Source organism: Rutidosis leptorrhynchoides, chromosome 5 (assembly GCF_046630445.1).
Source record: "Rutidosis leptorrhynchoides isolate AG116_Rl617_1_P2 chromosome 5, CSIRO_AGI_Rlap_v1, whole genome shotgun sequence".
Classification (NCBI taxonomy): domain Eukaryota; kingdom Viridiplantae; phylum Streptophyta; class Magnoliopsida; order Asterales; family Asteraceae; genus Rutidosis; species Rutidosis leptorrhynchoides.
Genome location: NC_092337.1, coordinates 82,252,064 through 82,280,053, shown reverse-complemented (window position 1 = coordinate 82,280,053; position 27,990 = coordinate 82,252,064). Strand labels below are relative to the sequence as shown.

The window sequence follows — 27,990 nt, the reverse complement described above, 5'->3', positions numbered from 1 at the left end:
TAATTCCTTTGTTAAAAAAAATCAAAAAGAAAAATAAAAAAATCTAAGCATGGTGGGTGATGTTATTAATATAAATAATTTTGAATTAAAATTAAATCTTATTAATTAATTAATTATTATTAAATCTTATTAATAGTTATTTTAATTATTAAAATTAAATAATTTTAAATAATTTTAATTAATTATTTTGAATTGAGTATTTTAATTAATTATTTTGAATTGAGTACGAGGAAGTATAAAAGTTAAGCAGAAGAAAACTAATTCTACATTTATATTTTAATTTACACTTTTAAAATAAAATCACAACTAATATTATCTCTTATGATTGAATGTGGATTGTTTAATATGCATTTTAGGTGTTTGATGAAATGTTCAGCTGACGAGTTTCTTAGTCGGACTATGTGGTTCCACGGGTCATTAAACTAAATAACTTTAGCATTTACGTTCACTTAATACCCAAAACATATCATTAAACGGTTTCGTTTAAACAAACCCGTGATTTCACGGGTCATTTCACTAGTATTATACGGTTATACAAACACTGGTGTTACTTTATTACAGACCCACTATAAAATTATTTTATTCAAAAACATCAGAGTTTAATCCATGTCAAACATCACTTTTGTCCCTGCTTCACCCACCAAAAGCACAAAAGTATGTCACACTTCACCTGTAGGGAAAGAACACTGTGGGTGGGTGGTGGGGTGGGGGGGAGGGTTGTTAGCGCAACACTAAGTGAATGGAAATATCTAGATGAACGTCACTATAAGCATCAAACACAACTTAAGTTACTGGTCACTAATCACATAATAACAAGAGGATTGACGACTTGTACGGGCCTTCAAGTACTACCTGATCCGACTAGAGTCTACCGATAGTCCTTGCTACTGAATCACTTGTATAATCTTCCACACGCAAGTACGCAACACATTCGTCATTCAGAGCTATACTACCCAGACAGCAACACTTAGACTCAACACACTCCCACCCGAAAGCACTAAGGTGGATAGGGTTGACCTCTTACGTTGAAAAAACACCATCGACGTCATCACTGAGTGTACATATAGTCACATAGAATCACTGCACTCGTCACAAACTCGCTACACGGTATAATAATAACTATGACACATTTCACTATACTTGTCACTATATAACCATATTCATAAGGATAGTCCCACTCACGTGAAAACAAAGATACTCAGTAGTTTTATTTCACTAAGTCTTCACCTTTTCCTTTATCACCACTAGGTCCAAGTTGAGATTATTACATAATATTTTCATAAGCTCCGCTTTTATTACTTATCAAAGAAAGCTAATAACGTGTAACTTATTAAAATCATAAGCAATACTCTTATAAACTCTCATATACTCTTTATTAAGTCATCCAAATATATGAGATTTTTACTCCAACATAAACTCAATTTCATATAAACTCTTGTATACTATTGTTAAGATGTTAAAACTTGAGTTTTGACTCGTCATGAATTGTTTACCTCTTCTAAATACAGTTTGGTTTTGAGATGTTAAAAAAAGTTTAGGGGGCAATGTTACTTGTAATCTGAAAATTTAAGGGCGCTATACTTATATCCAACATGGTAGACCCGACCCGACCCGACTCATCTAAGTATAGAAGTTCTGCAGTCGAATTGTACACCGGCCTCCGCCGTTTCAACCCCCGATCAGGTAATCTTTTTTTAATTTTTTATTATTATTACAATAACATGATTGTGCTACTTTGTTAATTTGATACTGAGTAATTGTTTTTAATTAGATCAGCAGCTCCAATTTGAAGACCAACCAAAGAAAATGCCGTCTCTTCAAACTGCACTGCCACCGGAACTTGCCAATAACGCAATTAGGGTTTATCTTAATACCTCTTGTGTTTTGGATTTAGGCATGGTAGATACTAGTAGTAGTTTTGATATAATAAATTTAGCTCCTTGGTGAACAATGATATTGTGTAATTAATATTATAAGAATTGTGAAATTTGAAATGTAGACTTTGCTAATTTTGTGCATTTTGATTTGTAGCTATATCGTGAATGCCTACGTAGAGCAAAGTATGTTGGTCATAAGGTAATTCACCATCTGCTATATATACATTGTGGATTTGTGATCCTACTAACATTTTTGTTAATTAAATAATTAATTAAATAAATTTGTTGTTGTGTATTTTGAGTTTTTTGCAATTATTGGGATGCAATTAGATATAAGTCCTAACTGCATATGTAAAAACTTGATTTTTTAAACGATTGTCATTCAATAGTTGTAAAAGGTTCTTCAGCAACATATGCTCAATGGCGTTGTACTTAGCTTGTAAAATTTACTAATAGATTAGTTATCATAATTCACCCATAAACACACGTGTTACACAAAAAAAAAAACACGTCATAGGTTTTCAAATGTTAAGATGTTTGAAGATTTTTCATGGTGAAATTTGATTAAAGACTCTATAAACTGTAGCAACACAACACAGAGCTCGTTGTTCAAATGGTGAGGCAGCAGTTCAGAAAACACATGCATGAAACTGATCCAGAGAAGATTCAGAAGTTCAAAGATGAGTAAGACTTTATTCTTTGATTTTTTTCGTTAGAAATGGAAAAATTGGGTGGGTCGGGCAGGTTGGGTCATAGTTTAAGATGGGTGGGTAGTCAAGTTTGGTTTGAGGCGACCCTAAAGCACAATTTTTTGTTGTATTTATATTACTAATAGTTAGTGTTAAGTAGGAATACAAAAACATTGTCATTAGAATATAATTTGATTATTTGCATCCTAATTACTGTGGATAATTCTGAACATGTTTGACCCATTTACTTATTATCTAATCTATTAAATTTATATTATCCTTTTGCCCTGTTAGAAATCAAACATGTCCCAAATTAGCCCATTCATGATTAAATGGGTAAAAATTGCGATGTCTAAAATTGTGTTTGGACATATGATGTATTTTGTATGCATTCATTTAATTATGACTATTAGGACCGAACATTTAGGTTATGTAGTCGCCCTTCGTACTAGGTGCATTATGGTGTAGGCCTTTAGGGACTCACACGATTTTATACTATTAACAACCTCGAATAAAGACGAATTCAACTCTTTGGCAGTTTTGACTGAAAAACATGATTAGCTTCAAAACTCACATGTATGCTTAATTGTTTCTTTATACATAAAACCTTCCATTTTATTGTTTCAGTTTTATACTTGTTATATAAACACATACAGTGGCGGCCTTCAAATTATATAGGACACCACTAAATTTAACTATAGGACCCCATATATTTGTTGGATTTATGGTTTTTTAGAAGGAAACAACCACAAAATATGAATGGTAGTTTGTAAAAATATTTTGGGACCCCTTTGAATTCTAATCTTAAATTTGCCACTGCACACATCTAAGCAAAATGATATCTTTGTTTGTGACTGTAACTAGTTATAAAACTCTGCATTTTGTATATTTGCATTGCAGCGAGAGGACTTATAAATCACATATTGTACGAGGCTGAGGAGATGACCGGCAGAAAATTCAGCTGAAGATTTTAAAGCTCTGTGAGAATTAATTTTAAATGTTGTAACAGGGTGTTGATTTTGGTCAAATATATTTTGAATAATTTCGCTTGCAGCTTGAATTGTATCAAGTTTTGCAGTCAACTCCACTTTGTATTCTTTTTTTTTTCAACGGCAAAAATTTCATTCAAACCCGACCCTCTAGAAAGACTCTAGAGAGGCCGCCACAACACTTACAAGGGCATTACGTTCCAATTAATCCAATACACATTACATTTGTCTCTATATCTAATCCAATAATAAGAAAAGATACATATAGAATCAAAAATCTCAGATTTCTTCACTTTGTATTCTAAAAAATGAATTTCGATCAGTGCGTGGACTCTAAACTTCATCATCAATCCACCAAACAATAAGAAACACAATGATGCGAAACATGAAGTATTAATCAACCGTTTTGAAATAAGACTTGCGTGGACTCTTAACATACACTTTTGCAGCAGCCAGTAGTATCATGATAGACACAATATAAGCTGATGCCACCGTTAGAAGCTTGAAATCCTTGTTGCTCTCCGGAAAAGAGAAGCCATAGACGAGTGGAGGAAGAAGCCGAAAACAATATTTGATATCAGAGCAACCACCATGTGAAGTGGGAAATTTGCTCTTGGTCCCAAAACTTGTTGGTATCGGTCTTTTGTCTCTCTTGTGCGTTCGTTTTTAAGGCCCCAAAGCTGTAAAAGGTACATTATAATCGACCTCAAGACGTGAACAGTGGTTTAAAGCAAGGTTGTATAAGTGGTCAGGAACTTGCAGGGACTAATCAGCAAAGTAGGAGACTAGTTGGGGGATAGTCGGACGTTAACCAACTTTGACTTAGACTGTAGTTGACCTATTTTGTCTGATGTTGACCGTATAAATCCAGTTTGAACTAACAGATCCGACTTTAAACTAATGAGTCTGACTTTGACCAATTAAATTGGACTTTAACCATTGTTTTAACTTTTAAGAGAAACGAAAGTTACATTGACACAACATAATGGGGCCAATAAGATGGAGAATGAAGATTAATGGTTAGGCTTTGGTAGTTGATAAATATAAATATTTTTTACGAATGTGACATGAATATGCAACTTACATCGGGACTAATCACAAACAGTCCGCCAAATATATTAGCCAATTCCAATTCTAACATGGTCACTGCAAATATGTGACAACAGATTATTCACGATAAGCATTTCTCGTCTAAACTTTATAAAGACATTTCTCGTCTGAACTTTAGAAAGACATTTCTCTTGTCTAGAGGTGACAATTTCGACCCATTTACTTAGAACTGGGTTGATTTGAATTATGTTTTATCTTTACAGGGTAATTAAAGTAGCTGACAATGTAGTGCGTCATATGGTTAGATGGATCAAAACTCGTTACAAGTGTGTATTATCATTATTTTGAATACATGTAACCTCTTGAATCAAGAAATTAAATTAAAATTATACACGAATTTCTTAAAGTAATATTTGGACACAAACTGTTTAAGTCTATGCTATGTAAAGATGGCGATGCGATCAGAGGCGGATCCAAAGGGTTAAGGAGGGGGGCGGCCGCCCCCGGTGGATTTCGAAATTTTAGTGCAAATTTTTTCGGTTTTTCGATTTTGCCCCCGTGGAATTTTTTTTTTGCCCCAAACCCTTCATATTTTGCCCCAAAACCTCCATATTTTGCCCTAAAGCCTTCGTATTTTGCCCAAAAACCTCCAAATTTTACTCAAAAAACTCTATATTTTGTCAAAAAAAATTCCCTACATTTTAGAAAAAAATCCGCCCCCGGTGAAAAATTTTCCTGGATCCGCCACTGGATGCGATGACAAAGTGGAGGCATATGTCAACAATGGAAGCTGAGCGTTACCCATTTTTATTAACTTTCATAATGATACATTTGAGGTATACAAGTTTCATATATGCATACAGATTTTTGAAACTTTATAATGAAATAGCATTGTTTGAGAACTAATGTTCATGAGCTTATTCTGACTACTTCCAATTTGAAAAAAATCGTATAACCATCCATAACATTATTAGTTGGATCGTGCAGCCTATCAGGTGAGAACAACATTTATATATACCCTGATGAAGTGATGATTATATATAGATAAATTTTTCCTATCAAACATGTTTGCAGAATCTCAATACTTTTAGGCCCACCAACGGATGGGAAAATGACAATTCTGTTACCATGGTTGGAAGCTTGATACTAAACTTCAGGTAGAATTGTATAATTCAAAGTGACTGAAACAGTAATTAAATCAAGGTAAAAACATGGTAACATATTTTATTATTTTTGAATGGGTTGGTTTCATTTTATACACTAAATAAAGGTGCACTATTTAGAACCGTTAAATAGATAAATGGATCAATGTGAGTTGCACTTTTGTATGTAACATTGTAGCGACTAACGGTTAAATGTGTCCTTCTAAAAGGAGTTACTATAAGAAATTGGCTTGAATATATGTATAACACGTAAAAAGTCGACCAAAGATTATTAACGATGCATAAATCCAAGTAAAGTTTTTTTTTCATTCTTGGAAATTGGATTGTTATTGAAGTAATTGACCAATTTTACGTAAGTGTATTGAAACGATTAAAGATTAGTCGCTACCTTATGAAGTCAAAGTGTATTATATTGCTTTAATGTCATGAAATTATTAGTTCTTATTTGGTGGGTCACAATTCTTGCTCCTATATTAAAAAATGGAATGAAAAATGTAGCCCCTATTGCAAGTCACATACTCACATGTTAGTGGTATCTTCTTTAGTTGATATTTTTAGTGATGATTTGTTTGTATAGGACTACAACTGTAACGATTTTGTCAGGTTCCTGTTTATTGTATGAGAATCATCTTTGAATGGTAACAATGGTTCCAGCGTTTGGACAATAAGATTGTCTTCACCATGAGACATTGGTGGAGCCATGAGAAATCTATGAAGTTTCAAGTTCAAATGGGTGAGGTTCAATTGCAATAATGGTTAGTGTACTATAACATTAGTCTACAGTCTAGATATCTATCTAAATTTTTGTTGTTTGAATTAATGCAGGTTTCTACTTCCTTGAAGGACCGTTGTCACGATGAATTCATGGTGGCAAAGGAAACGAAAGATCCAAAGTTTGTGAAAGAAATAGAAAGATTCATATTGTGCATGAGTTGTTACTTAAGAAACTGAATACAAACTACCCGAAATTTGGATACTTACATAATATATGCATTTTTATTCCGTGTAAATTACATTTCATTTTATATAGTTTCTAAAGTTTTCTTATGAATTTCAATAATTGTTTCAACTTAGTGGGACTAATGTTTCTCAAGTTTATTCTTTATGATTTTAGATATGGGCAATGGTGGCCATTACATTAAGAATATACAGAGTATGTACTTGCACTCCTTTAATTAAATCAAATATTTAGTGTTCATAGTTAATGTTTTCATAGCTAATGTTATTTAAGTTTCTCATAGTTTTCATATAATGTATATTTTGAATTGCGAATAGTATGTAAGAAAAAGTATTATGTTATGTATATATATCACATTTATCATGTATACATGAGTCATAAAATGTTTTCCCTTCTAATTTGCTCAAATTTGGACGGAAAGTACTCATAACAAATTACTCTTTAAGCTTTCCCTCCCACTCATTTCTCTCTATTCTTTTCCATCCTAAAAAACTTAAGAATGCATCATTTATTTTGTTTCTTTATGTCTCTTTTCCTTTCCACCCATAAAATAACTCGAGAATGCATCATGAACGTATAATAATCTATCTTCATATACAAGCCTCGTTTCTACTTTATTATAACAAAGTTCATAAAAAATCTCGCGAATTCGTAGTTCTTTAGCTAGTATATATGATAAAGTGAGTCAAATACTCACAATTAGGGGCGAATGTAAGCACAAGCATATGAGGTCATTTGAACCCACTAAAAAAAATTATAGTCTAATACTACTAAAACTTTATAGGACACCACTAAATTTATAGATAAGACCTCATATGTTTTTGAAGTTAGTGGTTTTTATAAAATTAAATAGTCATTCTTAAGAAAAATAATTTATAAAGTACTACTTAGATTTTATAAGACCCCAATGAAATCGATTCTAGAATCGCCATTGCTCACAAATCACAATAGTCAAAAGACGGACAACAATGAACACAAAAATCATTTTTATTTTATTTTTGGTATAATAAAATAAAACTCAAAAAAATTAGGGTCTAAACACGTACTCTGTAAAAACTACAGGGATTGTTTGCGTAATTATCTCTTTTAGTGTATGATAAAAAGAAACACAGTGACCGAGTGCCGCGTTTGCATTTCTATTTGCACTGATTTAGTTGAACGAAAAAATGGCGAATTTGAAGGAGGCTGATTCCCCTCTTTGTCGTCGCATTGTCCTCTCCTTTCTTGATTTTCTGAATTCCGGTTCTCTCGATCTCGCTCTCACTATTTTATACATATATAATACTGATAATTTGTCTTTAATGTAATTTTAGTTAAATATTTAGGGTTTGCAATTATATTTATTAATCGTTAGCCGGCTTAATGTTTTCTGTTACGTTGATGATAGCCGCTGATTGTTTCAGTGTAAGGTGCATTTAAAGGAACTAGTAAAATTAGGGTTTTTATGACAACTGAGACATACATTTTATTTGAGATTGTATAATTGTCAGATGCGTAGGTAATTAGTGTATGTTTAAGTTTAGGGGTATATTATTGTTGATTGCAGTTGAACCACAATTATGGATGTTAACTTGACTGATATGTTAAAATTTAGCTCAAGTTCATAAGTGTGAAATTAGGGAAACTAGTGAAATAAGGTTTACTATCTTCTGTTAGAAAATGAAAGCTGCGGATCACTTTATGTTAAGTGTGAAACTAGGGAAACTAGTGAAATTAGGGTTTTTTATGAGAACTTAGAGATGCATTTTATGCCTAAATCTTTATATGCTAACAGTTCCTTCATAATCCGTTTTTCAGTTGATCCTAGTTCTGTTAGTGATCCTGAAAGTCTTGGTGTCGCAAAAGACTGCTTATCTAAAGCTTTTAAGATTGATTCCTTGTCTACTTCAAGTGTTCCAAAATCTGATTCTCTGGTCCAGATTTTCCAGGACCGGATAACGGGATTAAATCAGATGATGTTCGTGAGAAAGTTGAAGCAGATACATCTCATTTATCATCCATAGTTAATGATCCAGTCAATTCCAAAACTTCCGAGGCGTCACAAACTCTGGTACTATTCTTTTTTCTTCTTCATATGTTTTTTGTTTTCAATTTTTGTTTGTATATATATTCCGGGTTATGGTTGCTATTCAATATGTTTTTTTTCTGATGATTTGCTTCTTGTACTTCTTATTTAGGATGACACCAACAAACACGATAAGTGTACCATAGGTAAGTTTTGATTCTTGTATTTCTTTGTATTTATACACACACACAAAAATTATCTTGTTTCTTTCATGGTTGTAAAAGTCCCCCGACTGGTCGCCGACTAGTCGGGACTTGGAAGTAGTTTGACTCCGCCCCCACTAGTTTCCGACTTGGCAATTTCTTCGGTCAATGTTGTCAAAGGTCCATTGTATTCGGTCAAAGGCGGATTTCTTAGTTAAGACTTAAGAGTCTGATTTTTTCGATAACAAAGCCGGTTAAATACAGTCAAAGTTGGTCAATGTAGGACTAGTTCCCGATCTAACCAATTAGTCCCTACAAGGTCTTGACCGACTAGCGACTAACAACTAACAACCTTGGCATCTTTATTATATTGCCTTAGTTTGTGCTTATATAGTTCTCTCATATTGTTGAACTTTTTATAGTAAGTTCTTAAAGTTTGTTCTTAGTCATCATGGATATAATTAATGAAAAATTAATGAATATCTTGTGGTATACTTTTATGAATTGGATGTATTTAAATATGAGGTTACAGATATTTGATGATTGACAGGGGTGAGTGAGGATGAACTTTTTGCTCAATTTTTTGGTGCCCTAAAAAAGGCTCGCTTTTTCGGGAATACACTGAATGAAGCTGATGTGCAGTTCAGAGCTGGTCATATGTTCGACTGTGCTTTAGTGGTATGCTATTAACTATTAACTTTAAATCTATTGTCATGTTAATAATTACATCATACTTATTCTACTGTCTGCATGCTGTGTATTTGGCTGAATGACGTTAATATTTGTGTTTGCAACAAACTCAGGTTTGCCGATTTTTGAAAACCTTTGTATTTATTAATATTAATTTAATCATTCATAGGTGTAACTATGAGAGTCTATACATTCGTAGATATGTTTCTTCGCATATCGTGAATTGTGTTTTAAATGGCTATCATTAACTCATATGGTTTTTTTTAATCATATTTCACACACAATAGTTCACTTTTTTTTACATAGTTACTAAAATTGCTATATATTTATATTACCTTGATGATACATAAAGATTGATGTCACTTACTGTTGTTATATTACTATTGTTCGTCTGTACTTTAAGGAACTGAAAAAATCTGGAGGTTCGGAGTTTGATCTTCAAAACTTGGCTGATACCATCAAGTTACAAGGTAATATGGCACTTAATATTTTATAAATTTAATAAAGATGGTTAAACAAAAATGTAATAGAATAAAACTTTATTGCATTGACTTGTGTACTTTGTTTTTTATGCAGGTAACAAAGCTATGCAATCTAAGTTGTATCGGGATGCAATTGAGCGTTATAGTGTTGCTATTGCACTTTGTGATGATAATGCTGTTTATTATTGTAACAGGTAACTTAAACTTATTTACCCAACCAAACACTTATAGTTTTGTTTTTTGCCTAATCTAAATTACTTGTTTTTGTGAATGGGTACTCTTACATTTACAGAGCAGCTGCTTACACTCAGACCCAACAGTATACAGAAGCAATCCGTGACTGTCATAAAGCAATTGAAATAGACCCGTCGTACATCAAAGCTTATAGTCGGCTAGGATCTGTTTACTATGCTCAAGAGAATTTCAATGACGCTATCCATAAAGGCTTTAAGAAAGGTTTGTTCTTGTTATATTATTACAATTTGTAACATTAAAATATGACTCTGTTGTTCAATTTATTTTTATTGTTTTAATTAAATTAAATTAATGGAGCAATTTCTTATTAACAGAGACGTGAATTATTGCGTGAAGTTTTTGAACTGTTCTATATATTAATTATTATTCTATTATTCTGGTTTTCATGTATGCAGCCTTGCAATTGGATCCAGGAAATGAATTTATAAAAGGAAAGTGTAAGGTTAGTTAGTTAGTACATCCTTTGGTTTGATTAAATTTAATTAATTATTACATAGTTCTCATTTTGCTTATGTAATACTACTATATAATAATAATAATAATATATTTGGGGGACTTTTTTCATACTTACAGGCAGCTGTGATCAAACTGACAATAGAAGAATATGAAAGAGCGGGTGGAAGTGGGTTTCTTAATCCAGGAGAAGTAGAATTGAGTGGTATGGATCAATTGCCAGACAACTATAATGAAATTATAAGAGCTGCATTTCAGAGAGACAACTAACTAAACCCACCTCATCATCATGCTTTTGAAACTAGTTACGTTTCTTTGTTCTGGATTTGTTTTTTTTAAATAGGTTTTCCTAATTAAGCTAACTTTTGATGGGTGGGTTATGCTACGAGTAAACTAATTGATTAATGGTCTCCGACTCTCTAATCTCTGCCGACTATTATTTGAGATTATTATTGTTATATCAATATCCCAAGTACATGGGATTTTAAAAAACCTTAACAGTACCTTTTGTTTATCTTGTAATCACTGGATAGAATACATGTTATGTATTAGGTCTTACATGATTACAAAATCACTAACCCTGGCTCCTAACATGATTTCAAACAAAATCATATGTTAGTTTCACACCCTTGCCAAAAGATGGGCATAAAAACCAGTTCTGAACCGGAACCGGTCCAGAACTGAAAACTGGTTCTTGTTAGATAGGAACTAGATCCAGTTCTTGGATCCGAACAGGTTCTAACCGGTTCCCAATGGCTACATCAACCGTGTAAAAACCGTTTTCAAACCGGTTTTTAAGTAAAACAAAAAAACTAGCCGCTTGTAACCATTTTGTTTTTTTGTTTTTTTTTTTTTTTTTGTTTTTTTTTTTTTTTTGCAGTTTTTGAGCATTTTTGGACCATTTTACCCCACATTCTTTCAAATATCTCTTTAAATTCTCTAAAATTATACTTATTAATCCTATAATGGATAATTCACAAGCTTCCGGTTCTGCTTCCGTTAAAACATCTTCAGTGTGTTACACCAGCAACGATGTTCACCACATTAAACAAACTAACCGAAAAGGTGACATTTGGACTAAATTTGACTTGTGCGTAATGAACGATAGTCAAGAAAGAGCTCATTGTAGAAGTTGTTTGAAGTTCCTTTCAAGTGTTGGTAACTCTTCATTAAGAAAACGTCTTAACTGCACTTGTAAAGGTATGGTTGAACAAGACCTGGCGCAACCTCCATTTGGTCGGGATGGTTCGGTTTTTTTATACGAACTCGAAGCCCTTCAGGAAAATTTTACAAGGTTCGTCATTAAACAAAGGCTTCATTTCAACCACTTCGACAATTCAAAGCTTACGGAGATTCTACAACCGCGATATAACAATATAAGTCGTACTACTCTACGACGTGACACATTTAAATTATGGAAAAGGCTAAAAATGATATAATTGAAGGTTTTCGAACATAAAAATATAATGTTTCTATAACTTGTGATGGAGCGCACCACATGGAATAACAAATTCTTATTTAGCCGTTACCACTCATTGATTTAATCTCGATTCGTGGTTATTAATGAAACAGACTATCATTTTTAAACTATTTGCTCATCGGCATAACGATATTAATATAAGAAAAATAATACAAGACACTTTGGTTGAATATAATTTAATAGATAATTTTTTTATTATTTTACTAGATATTGCGTCTAATAATAAGTGTCATGAATATGTTAAAAATAAGAATGAACCGGTTTTAGATAGTACCTTTTTTCATACACGTTGTGTTACTCATATTTTAAACTGGCCGTTCAAGATTGTTTAACTTATTTTAGTCCTTTAAAAGATAAATTTAGAATACTATTAGTAACGATATATCGTATGAGCAACGAACGACATCATAACTATAAAACTTTAATCGGTTTTAATAATAGAATACTTAGAAATGGATATTCTGAACCGATTGAACGCCACAGGTGGGATGACTTGGAAACATTAACAAGTTTTTAAAGAGACAACGACAAAAGTTTCGGGTATTACCCAACTAGCTCGTTAATTTTACAAGAACTTTATGTAATGACGAAAAAAATATCCGAATTACTCAAATAATGTTATATTTAGACAAACCGTTTTTCTTATAAGCAAGAAACTATACAAATATTTTGAAACGATACCTTAAGTTTTTTTTTATGTGCGTTCGCACTTGACTCTCGCATTAATTTTAATGGGGTGGAACTTATGATGACAACAATATACCAGAATTTGAGTTGTACGTATGGTCACGAAGACGCCGATCTCAACTATATAAGTAACCAAAAATTCGAATTTAATAATATTTTTGAGCAATCACTTGGAATTTATGCTACAAATATAATCGACAAGCAATCTCAATTGTTGACCAATATGTGGTCGAGTCGTCTTCTCGAAAGCCCCAAAACCTTAATACAAGTCTTTTTAACCAATTACGTGAAGAAGCTTCAAAATAATAAGGGGAGTCAAAAGTTTGAGGACTAGACACGTAATCGTTGAAAACCTCAAGGAATATCTGCGTAATTATGCCTTTTATTTGTTTATATATGAGTAATAGACTTTTTTGTGTCGTTGGTCGCTCCATTATACACCAAATAGTGAACATCGTCCCTTTCGTTTTTTTTTCTGCTTACAGCATCCCTCTATTTTACAACTTTGAGATACTTAGTCCCTCCGTCAACTTTTCGTTAAAAAGTCCGTTAGCTCATGTCATGTGACTTGCATGTGAGGGTAAATTCGTCCTTTTACTCTTTATTTTCATCATCTTCACTATAAAGGAGGGACCATTGGCGCAAAAAATCTTATAATTTATATATTTTAATTTATAAATTTATAAAAAATAAAAATCTTAAACACTTTATATATTTCATATTGAACAAATAGCAACCATGTGTGTGTAAATGTAATGAACAAATAGCAAGCAATCGTGTATTATGTTAAATAGCAAACAATCGTATACCAGTGTGTGTGTTAAATGGCAAGAACATCGCTGTTCCTGGCATCATCTTACAGTCCACCGGATGGTTCTAGTAACGAAGAAGTGATTATCTTGGCTGTTGAGAGATCGATGAAGAAATACACCGATAATTTAATGCGTTTTCTTGAGGGCCTTAGTTCACGTTTATCACAATTGGAGTTATATTGCTACAATCTTGATGAATCAATTGGTGAAGAGTCGGATGCAAAACTCAAGTTTTTAGAAAAGCATGTTCAAGAGGTAAGTTACCAGAAATTCAACCCATTTCTTATGAAAGTGATAGTTGGTTGCTAAACCCATTTTTATTGTTTTATCGGAAAAAAACAGTTGTATATGGAATCAAGATATTTTAACAATTCCAAATATTAACTACATCCTTGAATTCGTCTTGTCCAAATAGAATCGGAAGCTTCGGTTTGTAACTCCAAATAACAAGCAAGAAAGAAACCAGTTGTATTGGTGAGTTTGAAATCGAAATTGAGTTCGAGTGCCTTTTTTATATTAATTCCTTCACAAAAAATGTTGTAAACCACGTTCTTAAGCTTCGTGAATCAGATTCATGACCCGAAACACCATTTAATCTTCCAATTTGATCTAAGACCATTCGTTTGACTTTTGTTGACTAATTGAAGAACATCAGATTTGGACAAGATCTGTTAATGAAAACAAAATAAGTTTGTTGAGAAGGATTCAGTTTGGGTTTAGGAGTATAGATCTTAGCTCAGGTCTCGTTTTACTTCACAAAATCGAAAACCCCCCAAAAAAATTATGAAGAGCATGAAGAAGGTGGTTTAAGATGAAGGTTGATGAAATTGAAATATGTTTATGTTTCAAAATCTGATGATGATGAAAAATAAGATCTGATTACGATGATGTTTATAGGAGATGAGCAGGGGCGGACCTATATGGTTCCGACCGGTAGCACGTGCTACCAGTCAAATACGCAATGTCCTGGAGAAAATTTTGGGGTTTTAACTAGTGATACCAGTGGATAGTGTAAATTTTCTGAGTGACAACATAGAAATCATTGGGATTATGATAGTTAATCAGTGTATGCGTGTGTTTTCCTGATAATTGTTTTGCAATTTTTTATAAATATCTGTCGAGCAAAATGTTGGTACGATTTTCCGTATAGCAGCTGTAAGGTACCAGTACAAGACAATAGCTGCTCAGCGTATGGCGTATGTGATGCCCCGTACAAAACCATCGTGTACGATTCGTCAACAACAGGATCTTTACACGGTCAAACACTACATGTTGTTTGAAAACCAGTTTCGCATTCATAAAAAGATAGCGTTTACAAAAGATAACATGCTTACTAGAAGCGTTAACATAAGTATGTGACCCAAAGGTCGTTACAAAGCCATTATTTGAAAATAACATAAGTTGCGAATGTAAGATAAAAGTTTCATGATTGAGACATCTCTAAGTAATGCAGCGAAAATCTAACACAGAAGGTCCATAACAGCAAGTCTATAACACTAAGACAGCAAGTCTAACAGCGGAAGCAACAACGTCTAAGCACCTGAGAAATACACACTTTAAAAGTCAACACGAATGTTGGTGAGCTATAGTTTGTAATCAGTAAAGTAATGTAGACCACGAGATTTCAGTGCTTCAACCAGCAGTTTAAATCAGTATGAAAAGTATATGCTTAACCGTGGGCACCCGGTAACTAACTTAACGTAATAGTAATACCCCCTAAAAGTACACTTGGCGAGTGCTTATGTCCTCGAAGTATCAAACACCCATTAAATGCTAGCGCGACTAGCCCGAGTGGGGATGTCAAACCCTATGGATCCATATCTAATATTCGCGTTCACCGGTTCAAAACCAATGATTAAACGTTACCGTGCTAAGGGGAATCTTTATGCCGTTATATAACCCACACATATGTAAAGTTTAAGTACACGTGTCAAGTAAGTAAAACATAAAAAGCGCATGTATTCTCAGTCCCAAAAATAGTATAAATAAAAAGGGAAGCTATAACTCACAGTGAATAAGCAGTAAAAGTCGATATGAAACGTATGCAGGTAGTAAGTCGGTCCAAAAGGTCGTCAACCTAAGTCTGTAACATCCCAGGTAACACGTTCCCCGTAGCATGATATTGTCCGCTTTTGCCTGTAGGCGCACGGATTTTTCTTGACGACCAAACATGACGAGCACTTTCCCAGAAGGTCACCCATCCTGGTAGTGCTCTCGCCTGAGCACGCTTAACTGCAGAGTTCTCATGGGATCTGCTAAGCTTGTAGTCCCAAAACGCGTCATGCTAGGAAAGGTCTCCACATCCTTATAAGGCATGCTTCGTTTCCCTCTCCAACCGATGTGGGACGGATATTACAATCCTCCCCCCTAATGGGACACAGCGTCCTCGCTGTGCACGTTGGTCCGGGGCCTGGCTCTGATACCATCTGAAATGTCCCGTTCATATTGATTATAAACGTTCCATATTAATTGATTTCGTTGCGAGGTTTTGACCTCTATATGAGACGTTTTTCAAAGACTGCATTCATTTTTAAAACAACCATAACCTTTATTTTATCAATAAAGGTTTTAAAAACATTACGTAGATTATCAAATAATGATAATTTAAAATATACTGTTTACACACGACCATTACATAATGGTTTACAATAGAAATATATTACATCGACATATGTTTCTTGAATGCAGTTCTTACACAATATTATACAAACATGGACTCCAAATCTTGTCCTTATTTTAGTATGCAACAGCGGAAGCTCTTAGTATTCACCTGAGAATAAACATGATTTAAACGTCAACAAAAATGTTGGTGAGTTATAGGTTTAACCTATATATATCAAATCGTAACAATAGACCACAAGATTTCATATTTTAATACACATCACATATATATATATATATATATATATATATATATATATATATATATATATATATATATATATATATATATATATATATATATATATATATATATATATATATATATATATATATATATATATATATATATATATATATATAATCATTCATATGGTGAACACCTGGTAACCGACATTAACAAGATGCATATATAAGAATATCCCCATCATTCCGGGACACCCTTCGGATATGATATAAATTTCGAAGTACTAAAGCATCCGGTACTTTGGATGGGGTTTGTTAGGCCCAATAGATCTATCTTTAGGATTCGCGTCAATTAGGGTGTCTGTTCCTTAATTCTTAGATTGCCAGACTTAATAAAAAGGGGCATATTCGATTTCGATAATTCAACCATAGAATGTAGTTTCACGTACTTGTGTCTATTTTGTAAATCATTTATAAAACCTGCATGTATTCTCATCCCAAAAATATAAGATTTTAAAAGTGAGACTATAACTCACTTTCACAGATATTTCCTTCCTCGAAAATAAGACTTGGCCATGGATCGATTCACGAACCTATACAAATATGTACATATATATCAAAGTATGATCAAAATATAATTACAACCATTTTTATTATGTTTTAAATATTTGAGTGTATTAAGTCAGCTGTCCTCGTTAGTAACCTACAACTAATTGTCCACAGTTAGATGTACAGAAATAAATCGATATATATATTATCTTGTATCAATCCACGACTCAGTGTATACACGTCTCAGGCTAGATCACAACTCAAAGTATATATATTTTTGGAATCCACCTCAACCCTGTATAGCTAACTCCAACATTACTGCATATAGAGTGTCTATGGTTGTTCCAAATAATATATATACATGGGTCGATATGATATGTCAAAAAATTTGCATACGTGTCTATGGTATCTCAAGATTACATAATATATTAGAATACATGTATAATACAATATAAGTTACCTAGGATATGATTTGTATAGACTTGTTAAACATTTCCCGTAGCTAAAAAGATCAACAATATCCAATCTTGTTTTACCCACAACTTCTTCATTTTATATCCGTTTTGAGTGAATAAAATTGCTATGGTTTCATATTGAACTCTAATTTAAGAATCAAAACAGAAAAAGTATAAGTTTATAGTTAGAAATTTAAGTTACATGTCAATTACTAAAGAGGTAGTCATTTCCATCGAAAGAACGACATCTTGATGACCATTTTGAAAAACATACTTTCACTTTGAGTTTAACCAAGATTTTTGGATATAGTTTCATATTCATATGAAAAATCATTTTCCCAGAAGAACAACTTTTAAATCAAAGTTGATCATAGTTTTTAATTATCCAAACCAAAACAGCCCCCGGTTTCACTACGACGGCGTATATCCGATTTTATGGTGTTCATCGTGTTTCCAGGTTTTAAATCATTAAGTTAGCATATCATATAGATATAGAACATGTGTTTAGTTGATTTTAAAAGTCAAGTTAGAAGGATTAATTTTTGTTTGCGAACAACTTTAGAATTAACTAAACTATGTTCTAGTGATTACAAGTTTAAACCTTCGAATAAGATAGTTTTATATGTATTAATTGAATGATGTTATGAACATAATTACTACCTCAAGTTTTCTGGATAAAACTACTGGAAATGAGAAAAATGGATCTAGCTTCAAAGGATCCTTGGATGGCTTGAAAGTTCTTGAAGCAGAATCATGACACGAAAACAGTTCAAGTAAGATTTTCACTCGAAATAAGATTGTTATAGTTGTAGAAATTGAATCAAAGTTCAAATATGAATATTACCTTGAATTAGAAATATAACCTACTGTAAATAACAAAGGTTCATTGATCTTAGGTGATTACTTAGAATGGATTAGAAAGCTTGGAAGTAGACTTGCAAACTTGAAAGTATTCTTGATTTTTATGAAACTATACTTATGGAATTTATGAAGAACACTTAGAAATTGAAGATGGAACTTGAGAGAGATCAATTAGATGAAGAAAATTGAAGAATGAAAGTGTTTGTAGGTGTTTTTTGGTAGTTGGTATATGGATTAGATATAAAGGATATGTAATTTTGTTTTCATGTAAATAAGTCATGAATGATTACTCATATTTTTGTAATTTTATGAGATATTTTATGCTAGTTACCAAATGATGGTTCCCACATGTGTTAGGTGACTCACATGGGCTGCTAAGAGCTGATCATTGGAGTGTATATACCAATAGTACATACATATAAAAGCTGTGTATTGTACGCGTACAAATACGGGTGCATACGAGTAGAATTGTTGATGAAACTGAACGAGGATGTAATTGTAAGCATTTTTGTTAAGTAGAAGTATTTTGATAAGTGTCTTGAAGTCTTTCAAAAGTGTATGAATACATATTAAAACACTACATGTATATACATTTTAACTGAGTCGTTAAGTCATCGTTAGTCGTTACATGTAAATGTTGTTTTGAAACCTTTAGGTTAACGATCTTGTTAAATGTTGTTAACCCATTGTTTATTATATCAAATGAGATGTTAAATTGTTACATTATCATGATATTATGATATATAATATATCTTAGTATGATATATATACAGTTAAATGTCGTTACAATGATAATCGTTACATATATGTCTCGTTTCGAAATCATTAAGTTAGTAGTCTTATTTTTACATATGTAGTTCATTGTTAATACACTTAATGATATATTTACTTATCATTTAACATAATTAACCAAGTGTATCAATATCTTAATATGATTCATATGTACCTAGTAAGACGTTGTTATAACGATAATCGTTATATATATCGTTTTCGAGTTTCTTAATTTAATAGTCTCATTTTTATGTATTAACTCATTGTTAAAATACCTAATGAGATACTTAGTTATAATAAAATCATGTTAACTATATATATAACCATATATATGTCATCGTATAGTTTTTACAAGTTTTAACTTTCGTGAATCACCGGTCAACTTGGGTGGTCAATTGTCTATATGAAACATATTTCAATTAATCAAGTCTTAACAAGTTTGATTGCTTAACACGTTGGAAACATTTAGTCATGTAAATATCAATCTCAATTAATATATATAAACATGGAAAAGTTCGGGTCACTACAAAGTCAAAGGTCACTAGGTCAGTATGTTGTCCCAAAAGGTTAAAAGTGAATAAATTAAGTTTAAGTGTCATCATCGACATCATCATTATCATCATCATTCATCAACACTAAGGTAAGTTTAACAAGAATAGAGATCGAAACAAAAGGTTGACTTCGGACAGCTGTTACGACCTCTATACAAATCGAAAAGACGCGTAGTTAGTGGCTATAGATCCGTATGTGAGTCCTCTAACCGCTGACCAATTTTCAGAACCTAACTCGTCTTCGTTTGACCGTGGCGACGGTTTTAGTGCGAGTAGGTCAGAAATTTCAGCACAACGTTACAAGGGCGTAGTGACTTTCGGAAGGCCATAAATCCTAAACCGTATATCAGATTAAGTCGAGGCCTAAACGAAAAGTCATCTAATCGAAATGAAATATCTGAAAATTAATTTTCCAGAAGCCCAGGAGTCTGATCATACCCCGAAAAACAGCAAACAAGTGCTCCGGTGAGGTTCTTGGTGCTTGATGCTCATCACGGTTCTCATCCTTGATGCTTGTAAGCTTCAAGTGTACAACTCTTTGATGTTTTAGCATCACTTTGACCAAGGTTCAACCATCAACACACAACTAAGAGTAAAATCTATCATTCTACAAGTTTTGAACATCAAGATTGCCTCTTTATTGCATAAATCCAATAAAGCTTCAACTTTTGTCATTTTTACACAAGTTTATGCATCTCCATCACATGTGATGATGAAGACTTGATCTTTATCATCACAACAAACACAAAAAGGTTCCAAGTAAGTGATATCTACAATAATAACTTAGATCTTAAGTATTAAGAAAACACTAAGCTAGAAAGCTTGGATCTTTACAAGATTAATGAGACCATAAGCTAGAAAGCTAAGATCTTTAACAAAATAATGAAAGTAATGAGACCATAAGCTAAAAAGCTAAGATCTTTAACATAATAATGAAACCCTAAGCTAAAAAGCTTGGATCTTTAGTGTTCTTGAAGATCTTGAAGCATAAAGCTTGGATCTTTAAGATACATGAAGATCATAAACACAAGTTTTGATCTTTATAATAAAACAAAGAAATTACAAACTAGATCTAACAAATAAATGAAGATTCCAAGCTAGAAAGCTTGAATCTTTCATGTTCTTGAAAGATTCAAACCCAAGTTTGAATCTACAAGATATAACAAGATCAAAAGCTAAAAGCTAGATCCATAAAATGATGATGATGATGTCGACTTTATGAAGAAGAAAAGAAGAAGAAGAAAATTTAAAACTTACATTTTTTAGAGTGAAAAAGACTAGAGAGAGAATTAGAGAGTAAGTGTGTAAATTGCAAATGAGATCAAGTGTAGAATGGGTGAAATAAGGCTTGTATTTATAGGTGGTGAGGAGGTGGGAGGGGTGGTATGGCCGTAGGATTGGGGGAGACAAGGGGGACAACTTTTTGCTTTTTGATTAATGGTTGTCTAAAGTTGGTGCTTATGTTAGGATCCCATGCAACATTAAGGATAATGCTTAACAAAAATGCTAGTATGTTCCCTCTAATAAATGGGCATTTGTCTTTCATTAATATGGGTCACTAACTTATTTAAATTGGGCTAATTAAATAGTCCACTAGCTAGTGTAGGGTGGGCTAAAGTCCAACAAGATAGAAAGTCCAACAAGACTAACTAGTGTGCTCTAGTAAATTACTAAGCGTAATTAAGCATCCAAAAACCCAAGTAATTGTTATTACAAAATAACAATTAGTATTACGTAGTCATAATATTCTGATTATGACCAAAGTTAATCGTGTACCAAGTACATAGCTCGTTTTAAACGTCAAGTGACACCAACAGTCGTAAAAGCTTTTGGGGATCAAGTTAAGTGATTACACACTTAATAGCACGTTGTAAGATGTTAATGAAAGTAATTAATCATTAAATAAGATCTCAGAGCATAAACTAGCCCAGTACGCACATGTACGCAGTTTCGTGAAAGCACACAGCACAAAAGCAAGTCGAAAAAGCCGGGTCGTTACATTACCCACCTGTTAAAGAAAATTTCATCCCAAAATTTTGAGGAGTGACCAACAATGGTACTATTTTAGAATAAGAAGGAGCGTATCAAAGTTCTGTGAGACTCGTGGGCTCATAAGTGAGTTACTTACCATGAAAGGTACTTGGGTGTAAGAATATGTATGCGCCGTTAATTAAGTCTCTTGTCCTAAGAGATCAACAAACTGATTCCGTTTCTGGTTAACATGAGTATGTCATCTGAATATACACCCACAAAAGGAAAGATGATGTTTTTAGCCTTACAAGCATTTTCAGTAAGCTGGGTGCATGAAATGCATCATGAATGTTACCAAACTCATCTAAAACATTGAGCATTTATGTCGCAATACAAAGCTGACAGGTAGTATGGAAAACATGGTGATCATAACTATGCGATTTGATGTCTGGATAGTGTTAGCCACGGATTTTACTAATCCCTTGATTTCGGATGGAGACCATAGGCATAAAGAACCCGATATTTAAGAAACGTTTCATTTGAATAAATAAATTGAAATTTTAGCCGAAGGTGACAAATCAGACTTACATACAATGCCAGCCATAATTATTTATAATGTATTCAGGTCGGTCTGAACGAACGATGAAGGATATCGCCCAGTTTACCATACTGCAGGTGAACTTATCCTTAGATGAAATGAAAGCACAGTTCCATAATGTAACTTTATCCTTTCAGTTACATGTTGAAGTTAGGGTTAACATTAACTAGAACAACATATAGTTGTAACCAACGAAGGAAGGAATATGTAGAGTAACCACATCAGTGTCGTAGATGTTTTAAGCAGCCCCTTCCAAGAGGATAACAAGATTCATAGATTCTTAAAGCATCCAATATTACACTTCTGAAAGAGAATCGCACGAAAGGTGTGATCTTTAAATGAGAGTGAACTCGTTGAGCGGTTTGTTCTGAATTTATCTTTATACTTAGGGGATGCGTGGATGAGAAGATATGTGAACTCTTGGTCCTAAAGAGTGGTTTTCTCCGAGTGAAAAGAATTTCAAAAATGATTCTTGTACCTCAACATACTGATTCATAGAGATGATGTTTACGAGAGTGTTACGATTAGCCGTGAAATATTGAGAGTAGAAACCCACCTAGTGTCTTTCCTACGATAAGGTGACCACTGAGTGTACCCCAGGAAACTGATTTATCGGCCCGCGTTTTTGTCATGTCTAACCTTAAAAAGAACATTTTATGAGCGTAAAGACTTCTTAACAAATTTTATAAAACTGTCATCCAAAGTGGCTCAAGAGTTTTTAACAAAGATCTTAATAGTAAGCTTCATCCCTAACGAAGGGCGAGAAGAAGTGTGATCGATACATGGTTTAGTCTAATACGAAAACCTTTAGTAAAATCAACCAAGGAAGTTTTGAAAAACCTTTAAACGTTTGATGAGTCAATATAAACGAAACGAATTTCTTAGTAAATTTAGAAGTATGTACAATGTGTACTATTTTGCACAAAACCGTTTGTCTTAAGTTAAACAACTCATCAAAGGAGCGATTTTTAAAGAATTTGAAGGTATCACTTAATATGTACCAACCATAATAAGTAAAGGTAAACTTGTTAACTTAATTATATACATACATATATGATTTTATAAATCGCATAAGTGACAGAAAATTTTTATTATTTTCATTTTTCCATAAATCTCGTGAGGACCGACAAATAAACAACGTACAAAAAAAAATTGATAAACATAGTTTTTCGTATTTTAAAGGTTACGAGTTGAAAAATATTTAGTGAAAAATCTTTGAATCATCGGGTGACATGTCACTAGGTAATGAAAACTTAATGAATTAAATGTAGTTTTGATAATTTTCAGGACATAAGTCTTTGGGCCAAAAATGTTCACGTGTAAAGCCGTTGCTAAAAAGTGAGGTATGAAGGATGGAGCATGAGGACGAGAAGTTAATCGTTTCTTGACTTAGCAAAATTCCAAACAGGTTATGACTAATATTAAAGTCGGAATACTGATGGTGTTAGTATCACTAAATGAGAATCCCTTGGAATAAGTCAGGACTTAGAGTTAGGTAAGAAAGTGCATCGTTCCGACCGGTGTGACAAATAAGATCCCTGGGGTAACGCAAAAAATTTGAATGGTTTTAAGTGTTAGTGGATGCCCAAAGGCTCTGCATGGCGTGGTAGCAAGTGCCTTCATCACATACACACACATGAATCTCTCAATTTCGACGGTTGTAAGTCTTCATGATGACTTGAATACGAATAACACGAAAAATTTTATGTAACAAGCAACAAAAAATTTATAGAAATTTTTTAAGGTGACAATGTAAGAAAAGAAACGAAGTTCTTAGTAAACCGGGGTTATGTACAACACGTACCATTCAAAGTAAGATATCTTTTGAATAGAAGATTTGATTTGTAAAAGTGAAAGTAAAATTTCATATGTATTTATCAAAAATAAGTAATCATTTACTTTATTTTATATAACATATACGATTTCAAAAATTTTCACGAATGGTAAATAAAATAAATTTACTTTTATAAAACCTTGAGAGGATCGTACCGTAAAATTTTGGCAAACAAAATTTTCATATTTCGGATGTTACAAGTTGGAAAAAGATTCATGAGTTAAAGATTTTTGTAATTTTTCGGGTGATATGTGAGCAAAAATGTTACGAGGTAATAAAAATTGTTGAATTTAAATGTGGTTGATGACTATTAGTAGGGCATAAGTCCTTCGACCAAAAATACTTAAATGTAAAGTTGTTGCTTATAAGTGAGATACGAAAGGGATAGTATGAGGATGGGAATTAATTACCCGTTGGTTTTGGAAAATTTTGAATTGGTATGACTAATATTGAAGTAAGAAGGATGATGGTGTGATTATCATCAAATAAGAAATCTCTCGGAATAAGTTAGGATTCAGAGTCGCGTAAGTATGAGTATCAAATAAGATTCTTGGGTAGTCCTTAATATAGAATTTGAATCGCTGAAGTGACGGGATACAATTTCCTTTATGTATCGTTATGCAAGTTTATCCATTGTATCGATTCCTTTCATGGTTAGAAAGTAAGCAGATTTAGTGAGATGGTCAATAATAACCCAGATAGTGTCCTAACCGCCTACCGTTTCGGTAGCTTCATGATGAAATCCATTGTTATTCATTCCCATTTCCATTGTGGGATTTTGGGCTGTTGAAGTAACCCAGATGGCTTTTGGTATTCGGCTTTGACCTTTTGTGCCTTCATGCAACTAATAAGGTTTAGCTTCGGCTACTTCTCTCCTCGTAAACTATTAATGGTTCGCCATTCTTGAGAGGTATATGAATAATCTTCTCACTATAAATAACTTTCACTTTCATCCTTGAAAGCCAATCCGTTCCAACTATTTCATCAAAGCTTCCTAACTTGATGAGTATTGGGTTAATCCTAAAATCCATTCCAACTATTACATCAAGCTTCTCAAATTAATGGGTGTTAGGTTAATCTTAAGGTTCATTCCAACTAAATCTTATTATACTACCGTGGAAAATTCTATCAAACTTCTCAAATAACATCAGCTTGTGCGTAGGTAACTAATCCTTTTCAACCACTACTTTAAAACTTCTAAGTTTTGTTGACATGAGGTCATCTCCAAATGACCCACCTGTTAATTTTAAGGTAATACCTTAAATTATTCCTCTATCTCTGCCAGCTTACCATTTGCTTGTCCTATAGAATACTTAACCCTCATGGTTGTTGATGGCTTATTAGTCATAACACTAAGGTCCTTAGATATAAGGTTTCTATCACTCTAGTAATAAACAACCTCGAGAAAATAAAATGTTGTGACGAATCATCCCTAACTATAATCAGGATCCATGCGAGTCTCCATAACGATTGCTCTACCACAAGTAAGTCCAAAGTTTTTCCTATTTGGAAACTTTTTCCTTAAGTGTCCTGGATGTCCATATCTATAACAGATTTTTGGGTTATCAATTCCGCAATCAAGGCCCTTCTTGTACAGTATCTAGGCTAAGTGGTTTCCTTTAACAGACCATAATGCGTATACTCAAGTGGTTCCTACCAAAATTTCCTTTGAATCACTTCATATTCCTTATATAGTAGCATTGGGACTTCTCATGATTTACTTCAATATAATCACGCTGGCCTGGCGTCATTATATTGTACTAAATCGTACGTTCATTCCAATATCACTCCATATGGTCAATGTAACGTGATCACTCTAAGTTCTACTCAATTTCATCTAACGGTGCTTTATCTATGCTATCTCAAAACAAAATCTACGAAATTAATCTCACGGTTTCTCGGTGTGGGTGTGTAGGTTCCATAGGTTATGCATCAATGCCTAAATATCCCGAAATTTCTTCAAAATGTTCGAGTTCGGGTAACGTCGTTAGGTTCCTTTCTAGAAATTTAATCTGGGTCTCGTGTCGAGTTGTACGTGTAACAAGTAGTAATACGATATGTTTTTGAGGCGACTCCCAAGTCTTTGGGTATGGCTGGGCATCAGTGGAAGGCACTATGACTTTGTGAAAGGAGATGTCCTCCCGACTTCTCCAATGCCTAAGAGTGTTAGGGACCTAAGTCCAAAAGTGTCGTTAGATTGTCGAGTAGTGGTGAAGAATGAAAGAGATAAGTGATGATCATGAAATCGTATGGGATAAGAGTCAGCTTGCGGAAACTGAACAACCTTCTAATGTTCATACGTCGTACGTGGCTAATTAGGGTGAGCTCGGGGTGCGGTTACTCCGACAAGTCCATATCTCCTCCTTCGAGGATCAACTTTAGTGGGCGTGTAATCCGAGGGGTACTCCTTCTAGATTGCGTGAAGTAATGTTTCGATCTCTGGAATGGTGGAACAGTAGTAACAGGTGGATTACATTACTAGTTCTTAGGGTTAGACGAGTGGGAAAGTAGTTCAGAAAAACATCTGAACTGGGAAGGATAAGTTCTCCAAGTCGGTACAGCGAAAAGCAGACGCGCAGCAAGCACGTAATTAGGCATAGTAACTACAGCAGCCTAGGTCATCTACAGTAGTACATAGCATGGCAGTAGTAACAGTATTGAGCATGATTATCTTGGCTGTTGAGAGATCGATGAAGAAATACACCGATAATTTAATGCGTTTTCTTGAGGGCCTTAATTCACGTTTATCACAATTGGAGTTATATTGCTACAATCTTGATGAATCAATTGGTGAAATACGGTCTGATTTGTCTCCTGATCATGAAGAGTCAGATGCAAAGCTCAAGTTTTTCGAAAAGCATGTTCAAGAGGTAAGTTACCAGATATTCAACCCATTTCTTATGAAAGTGACAGTTGGTTGCTAAACCCATTTTTATTGTTTTATCAAAAAAAAACAGTTGTATATGGAATCAAGATATTTTAACAATTCCAAATATTAACTACATCCTTGAATTCGTCTTGTCCAAATAGAATCGGAAACTTCGGTTTGTAACTCCAAATAACAAGCAAGAAAGAAACCAGTTGTATTGGTGAGTTTGAAATCGAAATTGAGTTCGAGTGCCTTTTTTATATTAATTCCTTCACAAAAAATCTTGTAAACCACGTTCTTAAGCTTCGTGAATCAGATTCATGACCTGAAACACCATTTAATCTTCCAATTTGATCTAAGACCATTCGTTTGACTTTTGTTGACTAATTGAAGAACATCAGATCTGGACAAGATTTGTTAATGAAAACAAAATAAGTTGTTGAGAAGGATTCAGTTTGGGTTTAGGAGTATAGATCTTAGCTCAGGTGTGACGACCCGAAAATTTTCGACTAAATTTAAACTTTATCTTTATATTATTCTGATACGATAAGCAATGTTTGTTAAGTTAAATCTCAAGGATTTTAAACTATGTTTATACATTCATTTAAACCTCGAACAAATTCCAATGATTCACGAACCATTAAATGGACATATATGAATATGTATGTATATGTGTATATGTTATAAATTGAAAATGTCAACAAAGTATTTAAACGTATAATGCTTTATATGAATGTATTTGTTTCAATATGATTATCGACGAAATTAAAAAAAATATATTAAATGATTGAATTATCAGAAACATTGAATTATGATTACAAGTCTTTGTTGTGAGGTCCACTATGATTTGAGAAAATCTATTCCTCTTAACGATATTCGGAATAATTTGTA

At 33.2% G+C, this 27,990-nt stretch overlaps 2 protein-coding genes and 1 long non-coding RNA gene across 4 annotated transcripts; all 3 read left to right on the top strand.

The window, feature by feature from the left end:
• The first annotated feature begins 1,546 nt into the window (after positions 1 to 1,546).
• LOC139850637 (uncharacterized) lies at positions 1,547 to 3,755 on the top strand. 2 transcript variants are annotated; one of them, XM_071840191.1, is made up of 5 exons: positions 1,547 to 1,683; positions 1,772 to 1,860; positions 2,032 to 2,076; positions 2,464 to 2,561; positions 3,462 to 3,755. In XM_071840191.1, exons 1-5 carry the CDS (start codon positions 1,593 to 1,595, stop codon positions 3,529 to 3,531), a joined length of 393 nt encoding a protein of 130 aa, XP_071696292.1. In that variant the 5' UTR covers positions 1,547 to 1,592; the 3' UTR covers positions 3,532 to 3,755. The 2 variants fall into 2 exon arrangements, with proteins under 2 accessions (XP_071696292.1, XP_071696291.1); XM_071840190.1 differs by having other exon boundaries at positions 1,772 to 1,899.
• A 4,895-nt stretch (positions 3,756 to 8,650) lies between these two features.
• Positions 8,651 to 9,613, top strand: LOC139846493 (uncharacterized). Its single transcript, XR_011759079.1, has 3 exons — positions 8,651 to 8,776; positions 8,904 to 8,937; positions 9,485 to 9,613. It is a non-coding gene; the product is annotated as an uncharacterized lncRNA (long non-coding RNA).
• A 589-nt stretch (positions 9,614 to 10,202) lies between these two features.
• Positions 10,203 to 11,304, top strand: LOC139846523 (uncharacterized). Its single transcript, XM_071836005.1, has 4 exons — positions 10,203 to 10,300; positions 10,399 to 10,562; positions 10,757 to 10,803; positions 10,935 to 11,304. Exons 1-4 carry the CDS (start codon positions 10,212 to 10,214, stop codon positions 11,082 to 11,084), a joined length of 450 nt encoding a protein of 149 aa, XP_071692106.1. The 5' UTR covers positions 10,203 to 10,211; the 3' UTR covers positions 11,085 to 11,304.
• The last annotated feature ends 16,686 nt before the right edge of the window (positions 11,305 to 27,990 follow it).

Bases quoted from the DNA above. Each gene is read 5' to 3' on its own strand.
- LOC139850637 (XM_071840190.1), top strand. From the start codon at position 1,593: ATGGTAGACCCGACCCGACCCGACTCATCTAAGTATAGAAGTTCTGCA. The intron at 1,900-2,031 runs GTAGATACTAGT...TTTGATTTGTAG, and splicing joins GTGTTTTGGATTTAGGCATG to CTATATCGTGAATGCCTACG. The intron at 2,562-3,461 runs GTAAGACTTTAT...GTATATTTGCAT, and splicing joins ATTCAGAAGTTCAAAGATGA to TGCAGCGAGAGGACTTATAA.
- LOC139846523 (XM_071836005.1), top strand. From the start codon at position 10,212: ATGCAATCTAAGTTGTATCGGGATGCAATTGAGCGTTATAGTGTTGCT. The intron at 10,301-10,398 runs GTAACTTAAACT...TTACATTTACAG, and splicing joins GCTGTTTATTATTGTAACAG to AGCAGCTGCTTACACTCAGA. The intron at 10,563-10,756 runs GTTTGTTCTTGT...TCATGTATGCAG, and splicing joins CCATAAAGGCTTTAAGAAAG to CCTTGCAATTGGATCCAGGA.